The 21,377-nt window shown below is 39.3% G+C and overlaps 1 protein-coding gene across 4 annotated transcripts; it reads left to right on the top strand.

The window, feature by feature from the left end:
* The first annotated feature begins 5,301 nt into the window (after window positions 1–5,301).
* Window positions 5,302–17,782, top strand: LOC141566529 (putative E3 ubiquitin-protein ligase makorin-1). Of its 4 annotated transcripts, none has more exons than XM_074311185.1 (8): window positions 5,302–6,895; window positions 13,774–13,836; window positions 14,062–14,225; window positions 14,426–14,544; window positions 14,749–14,915; window positions 15,163–15,273; window positions 17,213–17,321; window positions 17,419–17,782. In XM_074311185.1, the coding sequence occupies exons 1-8, from the start codon at window positions 6,822–6,824 to the stop codon at window positions 17,497–17,499; spliced, it is 888 nt and encodes a 295-aa protein (XP_074167286.1). In that variant the 5' UTR covers window positions 5,302–6,821; the 3' UTR covers window positions 17,500–17,782. The 4 variants fall into 4 exon arrangements, with proteins under 4 accessions (XP_074167286.1, XP_074167288.1, XP_074167284.1 ...); XM_074311187.1 differs by having other exon boundaries at window positions 5,303–6,895; window positions 14,062–14,213; XM_074311183.1 differs by having other exon boundaries at window positions 5,304–6,895; window positions 14,062–14,291.
* Window positions 17,783–21,377: the final 3,595 nt, after the last annotated feature.

Below are 21,377 nucleotides of genomic sequence, written 5' to 3'. Positions count from 1 at the left end.
GGTAGTGATGAAGTACAAGTGATGAAGACTGATTGAATCTTGCAGTTTTCTGGGGACATGATAGAGAAGGCAAAGAAATCCAAAATGAGTGAAAAGTAAGACTTCAGATGCAGTGGCTCATCCCTTGTTAAAAAGAGTGGCTGAGGCTGGTGAATCACTAAGCTTCAGTGTGCTGATCAGGGTATCCAATGCCAGCACTAAAAACATCCCTAATGTGAAGAAATCTCTGGGAGTTGAGGACCAAGTCAGAAAAATGGAACAGGACAAAGTTTCTGTTCCAATCAATACTTAAATCAGACCCATGAGTGACCAAAAAAGTTTTACTCTGGGCAAGATAGGAACCTAGTCTTCCTACTTCCCCCCACCCAAAGTCTTCTATTTTATACTTCTGTACATCTAATACCAAGCACACTAAGATGTTGGAGGATTGATAACAGCATCTTACATTTCTTTTTATTTATTTTTCCTGAGGCTGGGGTTAAGTGATTTATCCAGGGTCATTCAGCTAGGAAGTGTTAAGTGTCCGAGACCAGATTTGAACTCGGGTCCTCCTGAATTCAGAGTTGGTGCTCTATCTGCTCCTCCACCTAGCTGCCCCTCTATTTCTTTTTTTTTTTTTATTCCCCCTAATAGTAAGTACATAGTAAGGACTCAAAAACTTCTTGTTAAATGAAGAAAAGAAGTTAGATGATGGAGGCCTAGGAATTAAGGACATGAAGGAAACAGGATACCTATGTTAGAAGACCTAGACTGATCATTTATAGGAGTTGTATCATATCTTATAGAGATGTTAAAATGTTTTTTGGTATTCAAAGCCTTTTATGGCCTAGCTCCCTCCTGCCTTTCTAGTTTTCCTGTACTTTATTCCTGACATGTCCTCTCAAATCCAGTGATACTGATCTTACTGCTCTAGGAACAAGACATTCAGCTTCAGGAATTTTCTCTTGACCCTTCCCCATACCTGGAATGGTCTCCCACCTCATCTCTTGACTACTAACTTTTCTGGCTTCCTTTAATGTTATGGGCCAGAACTCTGAACTTGAAACAAAGGATTCTTACAAGGTGGATTTGGAAGGTCAGTGGAATTGATAGAGACAATAGTTATCTAATTTAGCATGGTTCAAGATGATTGATTTAATCCTACAAGGAGTTGAAACAAGGTACTAAGTGGAATTGAGGAGACAATGGTTAAATCTAGTTCAGCATTGATTTAATCCTGCAACAAATAATGGTTTCCTATTGATATAGTGATTGGTATATACTCAGTGTGGGGCATAAAAGATGAAGCTCTCAGGGCCAGGAAGGAGAAGCACACTAGAAGCTCTCAGAAGCTGAAACACTCATTCTGTCTTCCACTTTTGTTGTGGCTGGAGGCTGAAGCACAAACCCTTGGAATTTGGAGAGATTCAATAGGCCAGAGAAGGAGGCAGGAGCTCAAGCTCTAGGAACCAAGACTACAAAAGGTTTCCAAGAAAGCTAGTGGAAGCCCCAAGAAAAGAGACAAGACTTTGAAAGAGATAATAAAGGATTTGGACTTTAACCCCTGACTACTCCTGTGGTGATTACTGAACTGAAAGGAAGGCTGCCTCCAGGGACCCAAGAAAACCCCAACAAGAGATCATTACATTTATATATATATATATATATGTATATATATTTATAATATTATCCCTTGTATTCATTTTTCCAAATTATCCCCCCCTCCCTCTATTCCCTCCCCCCATGACAGGCAATCCCATACATTTTACATGTGTTACAATATAACCTAGATACAATACAAGAACATTACATTTTAAAGAGAATATTATGCTTTAAGACCCAATTTTTACAGGAAACCTTCCCTAAACCCTCTCAATTCTAGACCTTTCCCTCTTAATTATTTCATATTTATCCTGCACATAGTTTGCTTTGCATAAATTTGTTTGCACGTTGTCTCCCCTTTAGGTTATAAGCTTCTTGAATTGCAGGGACTGTCTTTTTGCCTTTTTTTGTATTCCCAGTTCTTAGCACAGTGCCTGGCACATTGGTAGACACTTAATGTTAACGACTGACATTACCTTACAGAGACATTATCATATCCAAAAGTCCCTCATGGTGGGAGGCAGGGAAGGAGACTAACAACTTGGAGAATCAAGAAGTAATGTTTGAGGTTTTTTTTAATCACATTTATCAAGGATGTTGTGGGGCACAGGACAGCTAAGTTCTGTTGGCATTGAATAAGGAGCTTCCTGGGGAAGGCAGGCCTGACTAGGGCTTTTCAGTAATCGGATTGTCCAGGACTGCATGAATACTGAATACCAGCAGTAGGAAGTTACCACAAGAGAGTAAAGAGGGCTATAGAAATGAGAAGTGGGAGAGCATCAGAAGCCTTTCACTCACTTCACAGTTTTGCTTACTTGATACAGAGTACACATTGAAGGATTCATCAAAGTTTTCTGTTTAAAAACTAGAGAATATGAACTGTAGGTAAGGCAAACATCCCCACAGAGCCCACACCCACATTTTCCTAGTCTAGGCCAGCCTCTAAAGTTGAAAAGTTGGGAGTGCTTGGGGATTACAAGGGTATTGGCCCCTACTCCCATATTGAGGAATCCACTGCTCTCCTCTCCTCAATCAATGATCAGTTATTAAGTGCTTGTGTAGCAGTCAATTTGCCTATTATATAATGCACCCAGTGCATTCCACTGTGATTGGCTCCCTTGTTTAGCAATCCTTTCTCCCTCTCCTTCCACCATTCCATGGCTTCCTCATACTTAAAATAATATAAAAATAACTTTCTCCACAACAACTCTAGGATAGAAAATGCAGTGTATTTCCTTCCTTGTAAAATAGGCTATAAGAGTTTGTTGTTGAGGACCAAGGAGCACTCATGTTCCTATCAGCATCTTCTCACATAGACCAAGGCTTGGCTTTCCTCCTACTGCTCCCATGAAGCCTTCCCACCTCTCTTACCCTCAGTGACCTCCCCCTTCTCAGAACTCCTATACAGCCTTATTTGGCATTTATTATACACAGTCTTTTATTGTCTCTATCTCTTTTTGGTAAAATAATTGGGGTTAAGTGACTTGCCCAGGGTCACAGAACTAATAAATATTAAGTGTCTGAAGCTAGATTTGAACTTGGGTAAGGCTGGCGCTCTATTCACTGCATCATTAGGCTACCCCATTGATTGGTCTCTCATACTGTTGCCTTGAACTACAAAATTCTGTGTATTTATTTGTCTTGTCTACCCAAGAAGCAACTTGAAAGCATAGAGCCTTCTTTAAACACCTAGTCCAGAACTAGACTGTAAAGGCCCTCTTCTTTCTCAGATATTCTTAGAGTACTTTACTTCCTTTTTTGACTCTTTACTCCCTACCCCATTGTAATTCTTAGACTGGTACATGTCAGGGAAGCATCCTAGTACAGTAAATAGAGAGCCAGTTGTAAAGTCAGGAAGATCCAAGTTCATGTAATGGCTGTAACAAATATTGACTGTATAACCCTGGCCCAGTGATGGCACTTAATCTCTCAGTACTCTAGGCCAGAGAAGTCAACACTAGCAACACTCTAAGTGCCTCCTAAATCAAATTTAAATGTTATCAGGAAATGATTAACAAAATAAATAAAATTTCAGTAAAATGTAAAGATAATAAATTTTAAAACTGCTTCGATTAATAGTCCTAGTTTGAGTTTGAGTTACTCTAGGCAAGTCCTTAAAGTTGTAGATGCCAACCTTTGTTGGGAATTCCTATACCTATGAAAAGGCAGGTAGATGGCACAGTAGAGAGCACACTGGCCCTGGAATCAAGGAGTCCTGAATTCAAATCTAACCTCAGACACCAGCTGTGAGACCCGTGGCAAGTCATTTAATCCTATTTGCCTCCATTTCCTCATCTGTAAAATGAAATGGAGAAAGAAATGGCAAAGCACTTTATCTTTAATATCTTTGCCAAGAAAACCCCAATTGGAATCACAAAGAGTCAAGCACAAACAAACAAAAAATACTAAATACCTATGAAATCACAGGCCTATCCCATGTACATGTCACAACCCGACTCTCCCCAAAGCTGAACAGAAGTTTCTGAGGGCAAATACTTCATGCTGCCTTGCATATAAGAGATACTGAACATTTTTAACTGAAATGAATAGTATAGGCAAGGCCTGCAGCTAGAGAGAAGCAATAGTCATTCAGAGGCATCAGCATTTATAGTGATGGTTCCAAATTTGTGCCTTGGAAGTAATTGTACAAACACGTTTACATATATTGTCTTTAACATATTTTAGCATGTATAACATATATTGGATTACTTGCCATCTAGGAGAGAGGGCCCGGGGAAGGAGGGGGAAATTTGGAACATGAGGCTATGCAAGGAGCAATGTTAAAAAATTATCTGTGCATTTGTTTTGAAAATAAAAAGCTTTTTTCAAGCTTTAAAATAAAAATAAAAATATTATTTATTATTATTAAAGTAAAATATGAAAATAAAAAGCTTTAATAAAAAAATGAAATGGAGATAATAATTTTAAAAAACAAACACAAATTTGGGCATTGAGGTCCTCTGTTGGGCTCTCCAGACCCTGCTTCCTTACCTGATCTCATTTCCAGGGGTCCTTTTGATGAGGTCTAGGTAAGGGGTATCTAAATGAATTTAGGGTTAATTGAGGTCTAGTGGCAGGTTCAGGGTACAGAAGTCAAATGAGCTCCCCTGCAACCTCTCTGGATTCAGCGCAAGGATATAGAGTGAAATGAGTTCTAGTGGCGGCGCAAGAGTCCCCTGTAAAGGAATTTACAGGCCCGAAAACCTAGATTGATTTAAAAAAAAAAAAAAAAAAAAAAAAAAAAAAGGTTTATTGTAGGGTTTGGAAGTAAGGTTAAAGTCTGGTTAGTAAACGGAGTTAGATAAAAGAAAGAAATACACCATAAGTGGTGGACAGAGAGTTTGTGATGCAAAGCATGGTGCTCGAATGTTTCGACCCTCTGCCAAGAGATGATTCCAGTTTGGCTTTTTTATTTGGTTAAAGGGGCCTATGAGTAGAGTCCCAATTTGGTTCCTTGCTGGGTTTCATCGAGGGCCAGAATTTGCTAGGTGGGCATTGATAAACCTGAGCAGGTCATTAGAATGGGGGCTGGGACAGCCCAAGTTAGCTCAGATCCATATATCTCCCTTTGGAATTCAGAAGGGTGCTTTTGACCAGGGCTTGTAAATCAAAGGTCAGCCATGGGGGTTGGGAATCAGAAAGGAATCTTAAAAGGGGATGGGGGTTGGGAATCAGAAAGGAATCTTTAAAGGGGATGGGGGTTGGGAATCAGAAAGGAATCTTAAAGGGGCCACTGCCCGCATCACCTTCACCAGAGAGCCTTTTTTCTAGTGGCTACCTTGACCCCTTTTGTCATAAGACTTCCTCAGAGAGAAGGGAGCCTTTCCCAGAATGACAAAATGCCCTTCTTTTTAAATTTAATTTGCTCCTCATCTTTGCTTTCTGTCTCCACTGGCTTACTTCAAAATCCCAAATAAAATCCCACCTTCTACAGGAAGAACTTCCCAGCTCCTCGTAATGTTCGTACCTTCCTTGCTTCCTTCAAAAAAAACTAAGAGAACTCACCTTTCCAAGTTCAATTCAAGCAGTGTTTCCTAAAACCCCAAGGTTTCTTCTCAAAGCCTTTACAGAACTCACCTAGAAGTTGAAAACACATATGGGGTTAATCCCTAAGACAAAACATCCCAGCTTCTCCCAATTCTCCACCAATCATCCTGTAATTGTATACTTAGGGAGCATTTCACCAAGTGCCCCACCCAGTGTTAGGCTATGGGATAAAGAATGGGAGAACCTGGTTCCTGCCTTGAAGATGCTTTATAGAATTCTTGGTGTCATCACTAAAACACTCAGGAAACTTAAATCTCAGTTCAAACTGTGCCACAGTGTGACTTAGGGCATGATATCTGTCTTCTTGGAGCCTCAGGTGCCTCATTTGTAAAAGGAAAGGATTGGATATTGTGATGATCTCTAATATCCCTCCCACTGCCTTACCTCCCTGGGGCTGTTATGGGCTCAACAATCAAGTAAAAAGTAAACATAATCTATCCTTAAAGAGGATTCTTAGCACTATTCCAGCCCTGCCATTCTATATTAATACATAAATGCCAAATAGGTGATACATCGATAGACAATGCTTAGAATCATTAGGCTTTCTCCATGAGTGTCTTGTCACTATCCTCCCTACTTAAATTCCACTGGCTTCCTATTGCCCCCAGGATCAGATAGCCTATCCCCCTCCTACCTTCCAGTTTTCTTAAACCATATTCCTAATAGGTACTCTTCAACCCAGTGACCCTGGCCTCCTGCCTCTTCCATAAACAAGAAATTCCATCTTCTCTGGCTGTTCCCAATGCTGGGGAACAGTGTCCCTTCTGAACTGCTCCCCACTACTCCCCTGACTTCTATAAGCCTTTCCTAATCCCTCTTATAATTATTTCCTATTTATCCTGTATATAGTTTGTTTAAATGTGGTTTTCAGTTCTCTCCCTTACTAGATTGCAAGCACCTTGAGGGCAGATGTCTTTTTGTATCCCCAATGCATAGCATGGTGCCTAGAACAAAGTAGGTGCTTAACAATATTAACTGTTTGTATGAATGTCCAAACCCTTATTCTTCGATTCTATTCCATCTAGTCCAAGTCCTAGTTGCCTTTTGGTTTGGGGAAGAAAAGGGCTTCTTGTTTAATCTTGAGGCTGATTAGTGATAGGCCCCTCCTCCCACTGGCCTGGCCCTTACAAGATTAGGATAAATAATTGGTGGGGAAAAACTGGGACTCATTCGTGCCAGTGACTCCAGTCTGAATGGCTGATTCTGGTGGTGGTAGCAGCGGCAGTGACCGAAGTGGAAGCAATGATAGTCCTCGTGCTTGGGGCCGGTATGAAGGGCAAGGACTGGGGTGCCTAAGTGGAGGAGGGAGTTTTCCTAACCACATCTACCCTCCTTATCCAAAGGGGTTTATTCAAAAACATACATCTAGTTACTGGTTCAGCTTTTAGTTTTTGAAATTTAACAGTCTGAGAGGCATCAGTTCACTTACTCTTAGAGGATGGGGAGAAAAAAGGGGAAAGGTGGGGCCTTAAAAATGCAGGATTTTCAGTTCATGACGGGGTCAGAATCTTGGCTCACTATTTTATTACCTCTGGAAGCTTTAGGCAAGGCCCACTCATTTCCCTGGGCCCTTTCTTTTCTCTCAGTGATCTTTAAGGTCCCTTCCCGTAAAAACCAGATTTTGTTTTGGATTCAGTGTTTGTAACTGGATATTGGGGTTCTTACCAGAATATACCTGAGAAGGCCATCATTAGAATTAAAAAAGGACTTTAGAGTCCATCTATTTTAATCCTGTCCCTTTGAGTAAGAGGGATTTAGTCTCTTCCCTCCTCTTCTCTGTCTCTCTCACAGAGTTAGTCAGGAGGCACCTCCCGGGAGGCTGTTCCTGATCCCACCCTCACCCCTGTTAGTGTCCTCCTAAACCCTCACCCCTAGCCTGAGAATCCTAAATACTCATTTTTGCATGTTCTTAATTTGTAAATATGGTCCCCCTTGCTTCTCTCTACCCCAAGCAAAATATAAATTCCTTGAGGGAGGCCTATCTTTTTTTTTTTTTTTTTTTTTTTTTTTGGTGTTTTTGGTTTTTGGCCTTTGTAGCTTAAAACATATAGCTGGGTTTCATTTATGTTTGTTGAATTAAAATGATACAGCCAGAACTAGAAACTAAGACTCCAGACTGCTAGTTTTGATCTAATCAAGGAATTACTAGTAAGTGCTAAATGCTAGGGATCCTGGAAGCAGAAGACATGCTTTGTCTACAAGGAGTTTATCATCTACTGTGCAAGTAAAAACATACAAAATAAGTTATATTCAGGATAAATAAGAAAGAGTAAGCAACAGAGGGAAGGCTTTTAAAGTGATTTGTTATTTATAGAAAAATTTATCAATATTCTTTTCCCACTGCAAGATGTCACAAGGAAGAGGGAAGGCTTTTGGAGGGATTGAGAAAGACTTCCAGTAAAATTCCTCTATGTACTCAACACCAAAGGAGAACTTCATGGTGAAAATTTTGGCAGGCCTGTAAGGGAAAGGTTCTTTTGTCTTTTCTTTCTTTCTTTTTAAATTGTCACCTTTCACCTTTCTTGAGTCACCTTCTCAAATGTCCACATAGGTAGTATAGAGTGAAGAATGCTGGAATAAGAAGCCTGAAATTATGCTTGTTTTCTGGTTATGCTAGTTCCATTTCTCAAGCCAATAAATGATTCCTGTTTATAAATTTCTTCAAAGAAAACTAAGCACTTTCCCCAATAATGAACCTGCTAGAGAAACCCCACCAAATCATTTTCCCTTTTTTGGTTCTCAGTTTATCCTATAAAATGATGCTAAGATCCTTCCTAGAAACTCTATGGAATTAGAATTCAATTAAACTTCTACTCGAACCTCTCTTTGAGGAGTGTTCTATTGTTCTGTGCATGCAATTCAAGATGTCTTCTGATATTGTCCATTCTCTCCTTTGGTTCCCTGGCTATCCCTAGCCTTTTCTTCTCACCCTAAACCCTCTAGTCTTCTAGACATTTTTTACCAAAGTTTTTTGTTGTTCACTTGTTCAGATTCTTTGTGAAGAAATTTTGGATTTCTTGGGTGGTTTGCCATTACCTTCTCCAGCTCATTTTACAGATGAGGAAACTGAGGCAAACAGGGTTAAGTGACTTGCCCAGGATCACATAATAGCTGAGGTCAGATTTGAACTCAGGAAGATGTCTTCTCCTTAGACTCTAAATCCTGGGCCTCCTAAGTCTTTCTTCTATGTATCTACCTTATCCCCATTCCATCTCTTGCTAACCCACCAAACAATCTAATTCAAAACGGATCTGTAAACTTTAAAAAAAAAAAATATTGTGCTAATTGCATTTCAGTATAATTAGTTCCTTTTATAATCCTATGCATTTTGTTTTATGCATGTAAAAGTATTGTAAAAAAAGACCAAGATTCCTAGTTTGGGGGAGGTTTATAATGACAAGATCATGGAATCATCAAACTAGAGGAGGAAGATTAGAGTTTGATTCCAGTCTTATTTTGCAGAGAAGCCAACATGCTCAGAAAAGGGGAGTGACCAGGTTAAGATTATTCATGTAGTAAAATCACAAAGCTGGAATTTCATAAGTTCTTTTCAGAACAGTTGTGGATTCAGAACAGTTGTACTACCGATAATAACAAAGTCATAGGTGGTCATCCCAGAATTTTGCTCTTACTTTGTACACAGTATATATATATTCGCTTTGTTCATGATGGATTTTTTTTTGTTTGTTTAGAAACTTTCAATAACTCCCAATTTCTCCTTCATATCTAATCAGTCAATAAAAACTTATTAAATTCTTACTATGTGCTAGGCACTGTGCTTAACACTGAAGATATGAATATGAAAGAGAAAGTCCTTGCCCTCTATTGGTTACAATTTAAAGAGAGAAGAGAAAAACAAAAGAAAGCTGAAAGTGGGAGAAAGGGAGAGAGAGATTTTGCCTATAGAATTAGGGAGAGTAGAGGAGGGTGATGATAGAATAGGTCAAAGAAATTCAAAATGAGTGCATACTAGTGGGCAATGAGATGTTAGTCCTCTTCCCTGACCTTAAATGGAAGGGATGATTCTACCCCTAATGACTAGAGGTAACAACAAGGCTGATGGATCTTACAAGATGATAAAATTTCCCAATGATGCATTTATTGGGAGCATGGTAGAAAAGCTAAAGTATCCAAAATGAGTGTAGTTGAATAGGAAATAAAATATTTGATATTCAGACCAAACTCTTTTGAACCTTTTACAGCCCACAGCCTTTCATAACTTCGTTTAACAGATCTAGCCAAACTTTTCTCATCATTTCCTAATATAATTGCTCTGTTCAGTTAAGTACTCTTATTCGTATGATCTCTTTCTCTCCCTCCCCTTTGCCCTCCTTTTGCTCCTTCCTACCCTGCCAAAAAAAAAAAAAATTCTGCCATTAAGGTGGAGGTGGGGAGGGTTTAGGCCTGGTTCTATCCTCTTAATTTTACACTTTAATTTCCTCATCTTGAATTCATTCAGACAATTAAATACCTACTCTATTTTAGGTATTTGTTTGGGTTGGTTTTTTTTTTTTTTTTAATCATTTTGAGCTTAAAAACAAAAAGACAAAAAAAAAAAAAAAAAAAAAAACCCAAAACATTTCTGTGTACCCAGCACAACATAAGAAGAGGATTCAATTTAAAACCACAAATTTCTATTTCATATTGTTTACTTTTTTTAAAAAACTGTTACACATCATTTTCAAAGCTATTCTGCTTTTTTTGTGGTTTCTTCTAATTGTTCTTTTGTTTTCTGCTGTGGGTTTTTTTTTTTCCTCCCTCCCTACCTCACCCTAGAGAAGGCTATCATTAGACACAAACACACAGACATATGTGAAATCATAGTATACATACTTCCATTTACCAGTTCTTTCTCTAGATGTGGATAGCTTCTTCCTTCCTTGATAGTTAATTTGGAATTGGTTGCTCTTTAAATATTTGGTAGAATTCACTTGTAAATCCATTTGATCCTGATTTTTTTTTTCCCCCTAGAAAGCTCTTTTATGGCCTGTTTGTGCTAGGTATTTGAGGAAATATAAAAATTTACACACAGGCCTTTTTCCTCATGGATCTTATAGTCTATAGAGGGATAAATGTCAACATATCTCTTTTGTTTTATAGTTAAGTATATAAATGGATCGGAAAAAAAGTTGAATGTTTCCATTTTTTTCCCCCAAGGGGATATAGTCTTTTTCCTCTAGGTTTTTTTTTTTTTTTTTTTTTTTTTTTAAACAGGCACTCAGGTTTAAGTTATTTGCCCAAGATCACATAGCTAGTAAATATCAATTAGACACTTTACTTTTCCTTTTCAAGACAAACTGTCTATGTACAAGTGATCCCATTCCATCCTACCTTCTCCAGAAGACTGTTCCCTCTATCATTTCCACTCTCATTTTTCAAAAAAAAAAATTTTTTTGTTTGTTTGGAGATAATCGGAGTTAAGTGGTTTACTCAGGGTTTGAATTTGTACTCATCCTCCTGACCTCAGGGCCGGTTCGATTTCTACTGTGCCCCCCAGATTCTTCCCCTATTCTCTTTAAGGTCTTTACATTCCAATAGAAATGAGAAGTTATGAATGTGGAGGGGAAAGGATGATATACAAAGGTAAACTTGAGAGAACACTGCAATATAAGGGGTGAGAAATATGGAAAATAACTCATTCAAAAATATGGGAGATAAGAGTAGTAGGTACAACAGGAATAAACAGGATATGTGAATAGGAATAAACATAAGATATATAAACATCAATTAGGATATGTATATACAAAATGGAATAAATAGATAAAATAGGAGGAATAAGTTTGGCTGAGGAGATAGTTTGTTTTTTGACAGAATAAGTTTGAATAAGTGCTGGTATATACAAGTGACTAAAAGCCAGCTGGATGAAGGTAAAAAATTGGACCCCAGAAAAAATGTCAGGATTAAATAAAGTTTTTGGAGTCATCTAAGTAGAAATGGTAGATGAATCTGTGGTGGTAAATGAGATTGTTAAGGAAGAGAGGTAGAGTCAGAAGAATCAGTAACATATATTTTAAGGAGTCGAGAAAAACCAAGAAGTGGGAAGGATAATTAGAAAGAAAAACTGTGACTTGACAATGTCAAATGGGATCTGAGCTATAAAACTGTATACCTTTTGATTCAGCTGTCTCACTACTGGGTCTGTATCCCAAAGAGATTATAAAAGAGGGAAAAGGACTCACGTATAAAAAAAATGTTTGTAGGAGCTCTTTTTGTAGTGAAAAGGATCTGGAAACTGAATGGAGAATGGCTGACTAAATTATGGTATATAAATGTAATGGAATATTATTGCTTTATAAGAAATGATGAGCAGGCTGATTTCAGAAAAGCGTGGGAAGACTTACTAGAACTGATGCTAAGTGAAGTGAACAGAACCAAGAGAACAGTGTACATAGTAACAAGATTATATGATGATCAACTGGGATGGACTTGTCTTTTTTCAACAATATGGTGATTCAAAGCAATTCTAGTAGACTTGGGATGGGAAGTGCCACCTATAGTATAGACCTATAAAAAATGAATATGGATTGAAGTTTAGTATTTTCACCTATTTTTTTTCCTTTTAGTCTCATTTTTCTTGCAAACATGACAAATAGGGCAATGTTTAAAAGAATACATATTTGAGCTATATGTGATCGCTTATTGTCTTGCAAAGGGAGAGAAAGGGAAGGAGGGAGCAAAATTTGGAACACAAGGTTTTACAGAGGTGAATGTTAAAAATTATCTTTCCATTTGGAAAAATAAAATACTATCGAAAAAGAAATAAAGAAGAGAGGGAGAGATGGCAGGAAATGAAGGTTGTCTATCTAATCTCAAGATTAGTCACTAAAGAACGGAAAGAATGACAACAAGCAGAGATGAATGATCAAGTGGAGGTTTTTTTGGAGGCCAGTAAAGACAAGGGCATGCTTGCAGACAATAGGGAATCAGTCATTAGAGATCAAAGATTGTGAGTGGTTGAGCATGTAAATAATGCAATGAATAGAACACTGAAAATTAGGAGGACCTAAGTATAACTCTGTCTTCAGATACCTACTGTGTGACCCTAAAAGCCATTTAACCTTGACTGTCTCCAAACAATTTTTTTTTTTTTTATTGAGAGTGGAGGGGCAGCTAGATGGCACAAGGTATAGAGCACCAAACCCTAAGTTCTGAGTGACCTCAGACACTTAACACTTCCAAGCTGTGTGACTGAACAAATTGATTAATCCCAATTGCCTCACAAAAAAACAAAACAAAACAAAAATTGAGAATAGGAATGAGAGAAAGTAGTCTGCTGGAGAAAGTAGGATGGAATGGAATCATTTGCACTTTCTCATTGTTTTTCCCCTTTTAGTTTTTCTTCTAGACAGTTTGTCTTAAAAAGGGAAAGGGTTACCTCTTCATATAACAGGGTAACATTAAAGATATGGGGAAAGGTATTTAAGTGGCATGAGATAAGAGAAGAAAAAGTTCTCATACAAAGTAACTTTGGTTGTTGCCTTTTTTTTTTTTTTTTTTTTTTTTTTCTAATGAAAGACAAAGCTCTTGTCTCTAAGCTTGGGAGAGGTAAGGGGAAAAGGTGCTATGAGAGATGACAAGGGGATGAAAAGGTTTGGAATTGACAATTTGGTAAGTGGCAAAGTGAATCAATTAGGGAGGTGTAAAAGGATTACCTTGCTGCAGTAAGGATCCAGTTGAGATTATATAGCATCAATTTGAAGACAACCAAGTCAGCATTCTTTCATTGCTAAAGAAAATTCTCACTCAATAGAATCATAGAACTTAGAACTTAAAGGGAAATTAGATTCACGGAGGTTTTATAAATAGCTTTGGTAGACCCCTTCCATATAATCCTACAAGGAGGTCTTGATTTAGCTATCCAAGTAATGGGGAGTCAAAAGGTCAGGGTTCAAATCTCAGTTCTGCTCACAACTCATTAAATGTTTATTTAATTGAGGTAATATTCCATGACCCTATCTATTCATAATAACTTCATAGAGAAGAATTACCATTACATTGAAGGGGATAGAGATAGGACTTTGTCTTGATGCATAGACCAGGTTATGGGTTTAGCTGCTGAGTGTCCTATCTATCTATATCATATTACAGGTATTTTGCTCAGGAATTCTGTCACTAAGGATGGAATTCCCCCTTTTCTTATGACAGGCAGTCACTGACAGTCTGCAGGTACTTTCAGCAAGGGTTCTGTTTTCGTGGAAATGATTGCAGGTAAGAGTTATCCATTCTTTTCTTCCTACTCTCCAGCCAGACCCAGTGAATGGTGGGGTTGGTGTCAGGGAGACTAAAAATATCCAGCTCTCCTCAGAGCTCAGAGTATGAGGCTAGTTAACCTCCTCAGAAGCATTCAGAAGAAAAGCTGCCCCTCTTCACCTTACCCCAAAGGGTACCAACCCATGCCCACTGTGTCTAGGATTACTTCTCTTCCTCCCACAGGTATCAGCACTCCCAGGCTCCAGGCTCCTCAGAATGCACAACAGAGCCTCCTCTGTCCCTGCCAGAAGTTAGACCAGAGCTGATGCCAGCTTTTAATCTGGCCACCCTACATTCAGTACCTGAGGAGTTTAGTCCACTATGTGCCCAATATGGTAGGAAATCTGGTATGAAACATCTGGGCACAAGCGAGGAAGTTAACAGCACTTTCTCTGACCCTCTGAACATATCATGTGAGTTAAGCATACTAGGGTGGTTGGAAAAGGAGAAATGGAACTTCTGGTCAACGAGGATTGTTTCTTTCCTCAGTCTGAAAGGGGAGGGCTTGACCCATCTTTACCTACCTGAAGCCAGTCTCTTCTTGTAGTAGGTGATCTAAATCTTAACTCCAACTTGGAGGCTGGAACCCAGTCTGATCCCAGTCCTGACTCCTTCCCAGATCAGAATGTTTACAGATTCCCAGGAACTCAGACTCCAGAGCTAATGGTAGGATTAAAATAAAAGGTGGGGAGAGGTAGGGAGAGGAGTACAGGAGAACTCTACTAATAGAAGCCTCAGTGGTTTCCAATTGTTCTGGGCTTGGAAAAGGAACTCCACAATTTAGTTCCATAGAGGGATCAGTGAGGTGGTGACTAGATAAGCTAAGAATATAGGTGGGCTGATTCTGGTCTATGATGCTTGCAAAACTAGGAAAACACCCAGGATGTAGTGTGTGGCATCTGCATGGAGAAGGTTTGGGACAAACCCCCAGCAGACAGTTTCTTTGCCATCTTGCCCAACTGTTCCCATGCCTACTGTGTGAAATGTCTCCGGACCTGGCGCCAGAGCTGGGGAGATTACCCTAAAAATATCATCAAGTGAGTGCCATGGCAGTAGAGGGGAGGAAGAGAAGAGGGATAATGGAAATAAAGAGAGGAAGAAGGGAAGGGGACAAGCAGGGGAGGAAAAGTGATTGACCAGTCTGAGAGAACAGGGGAAGCTAGAGAAAGAACAGAACATAGGGGAAAGAATATGGAAAATAGTGGTAGTAGTGGTGGGGAATCTGAGAAAGGAGCTTTAAGATACAATGCTGTACACCCCAAGACAATATTTCCATCTTGGCAGGGCCTGTCCTGAGTGTCGAGTGCATTCCAACTATTTTGTCCCCTATAAGTTCTGGGTAAGCAAGGGGCCAGAGAAGGAGCAACTCATCAAGAACTTTAAGGATCGAACAAGGTAAGATGATCATTGATAAATTTTTAAAAACAAAAACAACATCAGCATTTATATTTTTGCTTTAAAGTTTGCAAAGAACTTTCTATATATTAACAACTTGCCCAGGGTCACACAGCTGAGACGGTATTTGAAGCAGGATTTGAACTTGGGTATTACTCACTTGACTTGACTTTGGGACCTATACTATAGTCACTGTGGCACTTGGTTGCCTTGCTTTATAGATTGACGGTTTATTGTGGCTTAGTTTCCTTTAGAGTAGAAGTATCAATAATGAGAATTTAGAAACCTGTTCTAGAACTGCCTCTGTCTCTAATTTAATTTTCTGGGTACTCCTTGCCTCTCTGGATTCCAGTTTATTCCTCTTTAAAATGAGGTTGGGGCTGTACCTTAAGGAAAAAATTTTTCTAGCTTTGACATTCTGAAAACTGATTTTGATGTTTGTAGCATACTTGTTGCCACCAGGTGGCAGTCTTTCCCAGTCTAGAAAACTTTACCTCACATCTAACCAGCTACTAAATCATGTCATTTCATTTCAATCCCCTTCTTCAACTGTCCCAACCTCATTCCATCTTCATTACCTGGGCTGTTGCAGTGGCCCTTTACCGGCCTCACTACCTCTGAATCTTCCTTATATACTTACACTGTTGCCAGGCTTCTCTTCCTAGAGAAAGGCCAGTTCCGACATGAAGCCCCCTCTGGTTCCATGCTCTCTACCAGCTCAGGTTCCAGAATAAGGCGCCATTGTGCTCTAGCTGCTAGTGATACCAAGATGAAAAATAGCTTTTACTGATCCTTTGGGAGCTAACAACCTCCTGGGGGTCCTCAAAAAAAATTTTTTTACCTGCATCTGATATTGCTTCCCATGTCCACCACCCTAATGAACAGGCCTGCTTATTGTTTTGAAAATATACTATGTTCTAGTTCATCTTGGAGTCTTTACTCAGCCTATTTAGTGACTGATGACTTCAGCCTTGGCTCTCTCTGTGCCTCCCATCTATTTCTTCTTTAGGATTCAGCCCAAATGCCATCTTTCATCATGTGGCATCAAGGCTGGTCCCTTTATTACTCCAAATCCTCTATCATTTAATAAGATCCCCATGCATCTTGGAGATTGTGTGTGTGTGTGTGTGTGTGTGTGTGTGTATGTAACATACATACCCTCATATGCATGCATCTCACACAACACTTTAATTCACTCATACCTACTTATGCATATATACACTCAAGAGTCTACCTTTCAGTCATTGAGAGATGTTTCAAGCCTTTTCATGAGTTGGCAATGGCACTAGGAATTATAGGTGCTATTGTGTGGAGGAAAGATGCTAAATCAGGAATATGGAGTCCTGATTTTGAATCTTGACTCTGCCAAGACAGACTTGGGGAAGTAAGCCACTTAGTTCCCTTGCTCTTTAATGTTCTCTATAAAATTAGGTTTTGATTAGATGGATCTCTGAAAGACCTTTTTGGTTCTGAATTCTATGATCCCAAATCCTAACCTACAGAACCAAGTTTAACTGAGGGAAAATGGAATAGGATTTTTTTTTTTCATTTAAAAGTTTTTTTATTTTTTATTTTATACTTATAACTTTTTTTTTTTTTTTTTTTTTACAATACTATGCATGGGTAATTTTTTACATTATCCCTTGCACTCACTTCTGTTGCGATTTTTCCCTTTCTTCCCTCCACCCTAGATGGCAGGCAGTCTTATATGTGTTGAATATGTTATAATATATCCTAGATACAATATATGTATGCAGAACCTAATTTCTTGTTGCACGGAGAAAATTAGATTCAGAAGGGAAAAACAAAAATGCAAACAGTTTACACTCATTTCCCAGTGTGGTATAGGACTTTTTAAACTTGTTTTCACAGGGGCTGTTGGGGTTGAGACTGATGGTTCTTTCTCTGTCCTCTTTCCTAATTCATGCCCCTATCACAGCCAAATTCACTGTAAGTTCTTCATCCAAAGAAAAGGCCGCTGTCCTTTTAAATCTGACTGCATATACCAGCACCAGTTCCCCAAGTCCTGGACAAAGGATCAGGATTCTGTAAGTAGACTGGATAAGGGAAAAGGGATTTGTAGGGTGGAAATTGATTGGTAATAATGGGATACCTGGATCAACTCGGTTCAGTCTCCTCCCCCAGATTCTGATTCCCAGTGAACCATCAGACAAAGCAGATGAGGAAGAAATCTATTCCTTGCCCATACCATCAGCATCTCCATAACAATGAAGAAAATAATCTTTTCAAATTCAGTGATTCTGATGACTCCTGTGGGAGTTGTGAAGCAAGAGCTCTTCAGAGGAAAAGTAAGAATTCATATGGAAAGACTACATCTACTCCATGGTCTGCATTGATGGGATATTTGGAAATGGGACAGGGTAGGAGAAATGAATGGCTGGATCTTGTACCATGAGGAAGGTCCCCATTCCTTTCTGTTCTCCTTGGGCCTTAGTTTTTAACTTTTTATATCATTCTGAAACAAATTAAACTAGTTTAAATCACTAGAGCTGGTGTCTGTTATCTGTTCAGTTTAGCTGACTCATGGGATACAATGCCTGCCCTCACGTGGCAAATAGATTATGTATTTATGTATTCTTAGCTACCTCTTCACAAGATGATACCTCATTCTTGTTTTTTCTCAGATTCCTTCCCTCTTCTCCCTCCTCTATCAAAACTGTCCTTTAAAAGTACTGTGGGGAGCATCTAGGTGGTTCAGTGGATAGAGCACTGACTTTGAAGTCATGAGAGTCTTGGTTCAAATGCTACCTTACACACTTATTAGCTGTGTAATCCTGGGAAAGTCACTTCACCCTGATTGCCTCAAAATAAGGAAAGGTAGTGTGTGCAGTATGGTGAAATGAGCAAGGAACTAGGGGAGTCAGGAGGAGGACCTCTGGGTAAATCACTTACTTTAGAGATTCTTTGCCCACCCAAGAAATAGGAATGTTATCTGAACTCTCCCTCCTAGTGACTGTCAGAGAGACAATCTACATTAAGATCTATCACTATAATCCTTCATTTACATAGTGCTTTGATAGCCGAAGCTAATTCATGTGAAAAAGAGGACAACTGACCCTAACCTTTCTCAGGAATTGGGAACAGGACTTTTTACTGTTAACTAAGCTTGACCATCATGCATTAGCCAGTACCACATCCAGTCTTTTTTTCACTTCCTGTTTTGCACTTCAGGTATAATCAGTCATGAAGGTCAGGAAGACAGGGTGAAATCTGAAATAAGTATCTTAGACTTTTACTAAGTACAAAGCCCCCAGGTAGGCAATCAATAGCATAGTATTCATTAGGTGACCTTAACATAACCAAGGAGATATATGTAGTAAATGGTAAAAATCTTAGCCTTATTTTACAAATAAGGACACTCATTTCAAGGTAAAAGAGATTACAAGTGATTTGCTCAAAGTCTGTTTGCTGATGAGCATTGATGATATCTAAATTCCAAAGTTAGTGCTCTTCTCAAGAGGACAAAAGTTATTCTTAACCTTTACTTCTCAAGGTCTAGTAGGAAGCCTCATAATAAAGGTCTCCAGAACTTGGCTGAATGAATTAGGATGCCCTTCTCTTGAAGCAAATATGTATTACAGACACATGTGACAATCCTTACTCACTGAAATGAATCATTTAGGGCAGGGGTGGGGAACTTTCTCCATAAAGACCCTAGAAACCATTTGCTAAGGCAATTTGCAGGCAATGAGTTGAATACTAGGTACAACAACCTTCCACTGCTTGAGTTCTAGAAGTTGATAAATTTCATATGGCTGAGGATGATGTTTTAAATATCCAAATGGTGCTTGCATTTAGGGGATTTCCTGATTTAGGGGATTATTCTTAAAGTTTTAATAGATTCCTTTCTTGAAAATTCTCCTAGCTCGATTAACACTTCCAACAAAACTCAAGAAAGCATCTGTTGTATCAAGTGAGGAATGTCCACAGTGGATGACTCTGGGTGTTCCTGTGGCTCTCTGGGAAGCCAGAAGTTTAACCAAACTCCAATCTGTTCTGTATCTGTAATGTAGAGAAGCAAAGAGCTTGATTAGGTCAGCCTCCTTTTTGCGGGATATCGGTAATTTAGCAATCTATTAGCAGCTCCCACCTTACCTAAGGAATGTGTGTGTGTATCTAATATTGTAATGGCCACTGCATCCAGTGCAGATTTACATCTATTCATGCTTTTCATTCTATAAAATTCTTTTCTATGTCCTTCAATAGAAGCCTGAAGGTCTTACTCTGGGTTACATATTTATTGATATTAGTTTTTAATTAAATATTTTAACATTTTAAAAATATTTGTTCCAGTGTAATACTTTAAAAAGTGAGAGGACAGGTAGGATGCTCAAATGTACAAAAGATGACTCTTCAGTTTTCACAATTTCAGGTTAGGGAAGGGTACTGCCTGAGGATCCATTGGAACTGATGCCAGATTATCCCCAAGGCTGACAGGGCATATTTCTAGAGAAAGCCCTAGAGTAAACCAGGAAGAAGTTAGCCTGTATCCTTCCATTAATATACAGAGAACTTTTCCTTTAGGTAGAAGTGGCTGCCAGAGAAGCAACTTCTAGTTCTACTCTTGGTGAGTACTTGGGGGAATACCAATCAACCCTTGATGGATAGGATATACTATAAAATATTTAATATGTATGGGAATGCCTGCCATCTAGGGGAGGGGGTGGAGGGAAGGAGGGGAAAAACTCGGAACAGAAGGGAGTACAAGGGATAATGTTGTAAAAAAAAAAAAAAAAAAAAAAATTTACCTGTCAAAGAAAATGTTATAATTATAAAAATTAATAAAAAACAAAATTAAAAAAAAAAAAAAAAACCCTTGATGGAGAAGCAAGGCAGCAATTAAAGCCACTACCTCATAAGAACTAAAAACTAGAGGAAAATACCAGAAGAGCTGGGAAATCCTTCTATTTTCTTAATGTCTGTTGACTATTTTTCTCCTCTTTTAAATTAATTTCAAAATTGAAAATATATATAATTTCATTTGCACAAAGGTAGAATAAAATGTAATATTAAAGCATCATTATTTTACAACTCTTGCCTCCCCTCTCCAAAAAAAAAAAAAAAAAAAATTCCTTTGTTAAAGAAAAATTTAAATGTTAATTAAGAGCTTAATCAGGCACCACAAAGCATAGTCCGGCACCTTCTACACTCCACAATATTCTTCTCTATTCTCTATTGGAAGCCGCTAGTAGAGTTTCCGGGACACTGCCTATTTGCCTCAGTTTCTTTATAAAATGTAAAACGATCTAGAGAAGGAAATGGCAAAATATTCTAGTATCTTTCCAAAAAAACTACCCAAATATAGTCGCAGTATCAGACACGACTGAACAACAAGAAGGAAGCTATCAGAGACGCGGATACAGAATTAAAATAAGACACAAACCTACCCCGTAGGGAATTTCCATTCTAGTAATTCTACTGAATGGTCCCTCAAAGGCCTAGTGTCGCCCTGCTTGGAACTTCTCGTAGCATTCCGGTTATCACACGAACCAAGCTGCAGCCACTGGCCTGGACGTTCAGCCGTGACTGAATACTACTTACACACTCAAAATTTCCCGCCATCCTGGGATGTAGCCAGTCTTCCTCCCCTCCCTCCCTTATCTTGCAGGATAAAGGGCCCGATAACTGGCCTATTTCCCTGGTCCTTATTAATAAATTCACAGCTGTTTCCCGCCCGAGCCCCGGATTAAGCCGCCTCCTCTCTTTTTCTCCTCTTCCCCCTTTCCACGACACTGCCTTGCTTTATCGTCCACAAACTTCTCTCCATTTCTGAGCTTTTCACTCTTCCCATCTTGGATTTTTACAGACCCGACTCTCGGTTACACGGATCCTAGGGCAGCTCTACGTTCTGCCTGGAGGAAGTGGCGTGCCCCTGCCAGCGGCTCTCACCCCCCCACCCCACCCCCCGGGCTGGCTAACACGCCCCAGGAGTCTCTTAGCCTGGCCCCGCGCCGCTGGGGGCGCCCCTCCAGGATGCGGGAGCTGGGGCATCTGAGCCTGCCCTTTCACAGCTGGGGACCGTATGCTGACGGTCCTTTCGCCTCCCCAGAGCCCATGAGCAGGATGTTGATCCATCTCAGCGT

This window comes from Sminthopsis crassicaudata, chromosome 4 (genome assembly GCF_048593235.1).
Source record: "Sminthopsis crassicaudata isolate SCR6 chromosome 4, ASM4859323v1, whole genome shotgun sequence".
NCBI lineage: Eukaryota > Metazoa > Chordata > Mammalia > Dasyuromorphia > Dasyuridae > Sminthopsis > Sminthopsis crassicaudata.
Note: the sequence above shows the minus strand (reverse complement) of the source record. Positions and strands in the feature narration are given on the sequence as shown.

Coding starts and splice junctions, on each gene's coding strand:
- LOC141566529 (XM_074311183.1), top strand. CDS start 6,822: ATGGCTGATTCTGGTGGTGGTAGCAGCGGCAGTGACCGAAGTGGAAGC. Junction 6,896..13,773: donor AGTCCTCGTGCTTGGGGCCG/GTATGAAGGGCA, acceptor TTCTTATGACAG/GCAGTCACTGACAGTCTGCA. Junction 17,322..17,418: donor GGACAAAGGATCAGGATTCT/GTAAGTAGACTG, acceptor CTCCTCCCCCAG/ATTCTGATTCCCAGTGAACC.